The sequence below is a fragment of the Morone saxatilis genome, unplaced genomic scaffold (genome assembly GCF_004916995.1).
Source record: "Morone saxatilis isolate NCDOM2014 unplaced genomic scaffold, NCSU_SB_2.0 Contig9, whole genome shotgun sequence".
In the NCBI taxonomy this organism is placed as follows: domain Eukaryota; kingdom Metazoa; phylum Chordata; class Actinopteri; family Moronidae; genus Morone; species Morone saxatilis.
In genome coordinates, this window is record NW_023340268.1 from 13,446,866 (window position 1) to 13,449,654 (window position 2,789).

At 36.6% G+C, this 2,789-nt stretch overlaps 1 protein-coding gene across 1 annotated transcript; it reads left to right on the top strand.

Annotated features, from left to right (window-relative positions):
- The first annotated feature begins 829 nt into the window (after positions 1 to 829).
- Positions 830 to 1,603, top strand: LOC118342781 (lactose-binding lectin l-2-like). The gene has a single exon (XM_035681437.1). It carries the CDS (start codon positions 948 to 950, stop codon positions 1,428 to 1,430), a length of 483 nt encoding a protein of 160 aa, XP_035537330.1. The 5' UTR covers positions 830 to 947; the 3' UTR covers positions 1,431 to 1,603.
- Positions 1,604 to 2,789: the final 1,186 nt, after the last annotated feature.

Sequence of the window (2,789 nt, forward strand, 5' to 3'; positions counted from 1 at the left end):
GCCCAGGATGCGTCTATCCCAGCCTGACTTGCGGATGTTGATCGCGCTTAAACAACTTGCGCATGACGGCCTTGGTGATAATGTTGGTCGTGTTGGCAGCATTATATTCTATTTTCCGCCAGTAAAGATCCTCCCTAAATGTTACATACTGGACCTTTAAAAATAATAAGGATTGCTTGAGGATAATAAAGATGTTATTCATTTACCACATACACAAAAATTATTGGTGATTTCCACCAAAATACTCCAATGAAAAGTTCAGTGTCAAAATAAGAGGAACTGACAACATCTTTATGGATTATCAGAAGTAGATTTGTGTGGAATAGTATATAAGCTTTCTTAATAGCCTCAGGCCTATTTTGTTTAATACTGTGATAATGTTGTTAAGCATCAATTATGATACAACAGAAACATAATTTTATCATAAAAAACAAACACTGAAGTTCTCCTGAATGTGCCAGAGTCCAACAACTGTTGACAATTATTAAAACATTTATTTGCTTGTCTTTTATTTCCTTGTTTTTCTGCCCTGGTTAAATTTTACCACCCTGTTTAGCATTGAGCTAAACAGTAATTTAGCATTTAGATAAAAAAGCTAAACTAATACAATGGTAGTCCAGTGGAAAAGAGTTGTAAAGTCAGAAAACTATGCTTTTTTGTTATAGAGCTATATTTACCTAAAGTTTACTAATATTAGCAATCATGAGCTATAGTTATAGCAGAGTGTAGCAGCAAAACTCCTGTTGAATTGAGCAACAGTGTGATTCATTGCGGACACACCCCTACATTTGACCAATGATGTCACACCAACAGATATCACACTTTCTCTGAAGCGTATAAAAGACAGTGGTTTTTCAACTGTTCCTGCAAGATTATTGATAGCGTCCAACAGTGCCGATCAGATACTCCAAAGACTTAAATAGAGACCATGAAGCTCTGACACCAACATGATCCTGTTTCCTCTTGTTTGGTCTGACTCTGGGGCTGTGTCTCCATCACTTGTCCATCCAGTGAAGCTACAGCGTGGCAGCTGTCCCATGTTCTGGTGGAGCTTCAACGGCCGCTGCTACAAGTACGTTGCCACACGTATGTCCTGGGCTGATGCAGAACTCCACTGTAGGTCACAGAGAGCCAACCTGGTGGCTATCCACAGTCTGCAGGAACATAACTTTGTCAATTCCCTGATCAAGAACTTTGACCCTGCCCAGCAGTGGACCTGGATTGGACTCAGTGACATTCATAAAGAAGGCAGATGGATGTGGTCTGATGGGTCTGCACTTGACTTTGTCTTGTGGAGGAAAGGAGAGCCCAACAACCATAAAGGACGTGAACACTGTGGACACACAAACCTTGGCTCAGAGCTGCAATGGAATGATGAAAAATGTCCTGGGCAACTCGCTTTTGTTTGTGCATCTCGCATATGTCCTTAGCAACTGAGAAGGTTGTTTCTGATTCAACTCGGTAAATTTCCACCAGTTGCTGTTCAGTAATTCATTGAGATGGCACAATACAGATACAAATGTGCAAGTGTATGTATAGAAGTCTTTCCATTAACCTTCATATTCATGAATGTTGAATGAATGTTTGATATCTTTCTTTTTTCCTTAGTGACAGATTAAAAAATGTATAGATTTAGAATTAAAGTAATTTAACTTTTAACAATAAAGTTTAGAAAATATGCTTTCTCAAGGTGTAACTATGAATAAAACATTTTTTATGTTTATAATGTTGTTATGTCTTTTATACAAATTCAAACTGAATTTTGATTTCCATGAAAATATTTATTTTCAAATCTTCAAACGAACCACTTCCTGGACCTTGTTTCAGTAATGTGCAATGACTACAGTGACATCTGCGTTTAGATCTCTTGGAAAGACATCAGTAAAAAGCATTGGACATTGTGGTCGACAGCACACATTTGATGACTGTGATGCTCATGCATCAGTGTGATAGGTAGTGGCAATCCAAATAAAATGTATTACAGGAGAGACTGAACTATATGCAGACAAAGTGATTACTAACCTCAGCCTTAATGTCAACAGGCCTTCGGTTCCTTGGTCAGGAATAAAATTAATTTTGATATGCCAGAATAGATGGGTAAGAAATAGATATAAAGAATTAACTATTAACCTGACTACTTCATCCATGTAGTAACAAATACAGACTATATGCTTCAAATGTTATGTACAGTAGTGGGCCTGTAATTGGTAAGACTCCATCTATATGTGGTTCTCACTGCTAACTAAAAGCTCAGTGCAAAATGAAAAGGCACTGACAACCCTCTGAGTGATACTAATCTTTTCTTCGCATGAAAATGTGTACTATTTAAATTGATCTATAAAAAACACAGTGGTATCAAGAATTGACCCAGAAGTGGTTTTCCAGTGAAAACCTCAGTGCCAAAATAAAAGGAGTTAAAACAATTCCCTGGAAATTTCTGTGGAATAGATATTCCTTTCTTTCTTTCTTGTCTTTCTTTTCTTTTCTTTCTTTTTTCTTTCTTTTCTTTCTTTCTTTCTTTCTTTATTCTTTTTTTTCTTTCTTTCTCCTCCCTGGTAATATCTTTAACCTATTTTATTTGAGATAATGCTGAATAAGCCATTTGTTTTTGGATGCTCTCCTTGAACGTGCCACAGTTAACTAGTGAATTATTTCCTTTCTTCTATATCACAGGTAAAACGGTAAAAATAAAATATGTTTCTAAATAATGATTTTAGGTGAGAAATAGGCAATAGCAGTAACAGAATTATTGATTCAGATCTGATGAAGCACTGCCTATGCCAATGGAG

Excerpts from the sequence above, each read along its gene's own strand:
- LOC118342781 (XM_035681437.1), top strand. The coding sequence starts at position 948 with ATGATCCTGTTTCCTCTTGTTTGGTCTGACTCTGGGGCTGTGTCTCCA.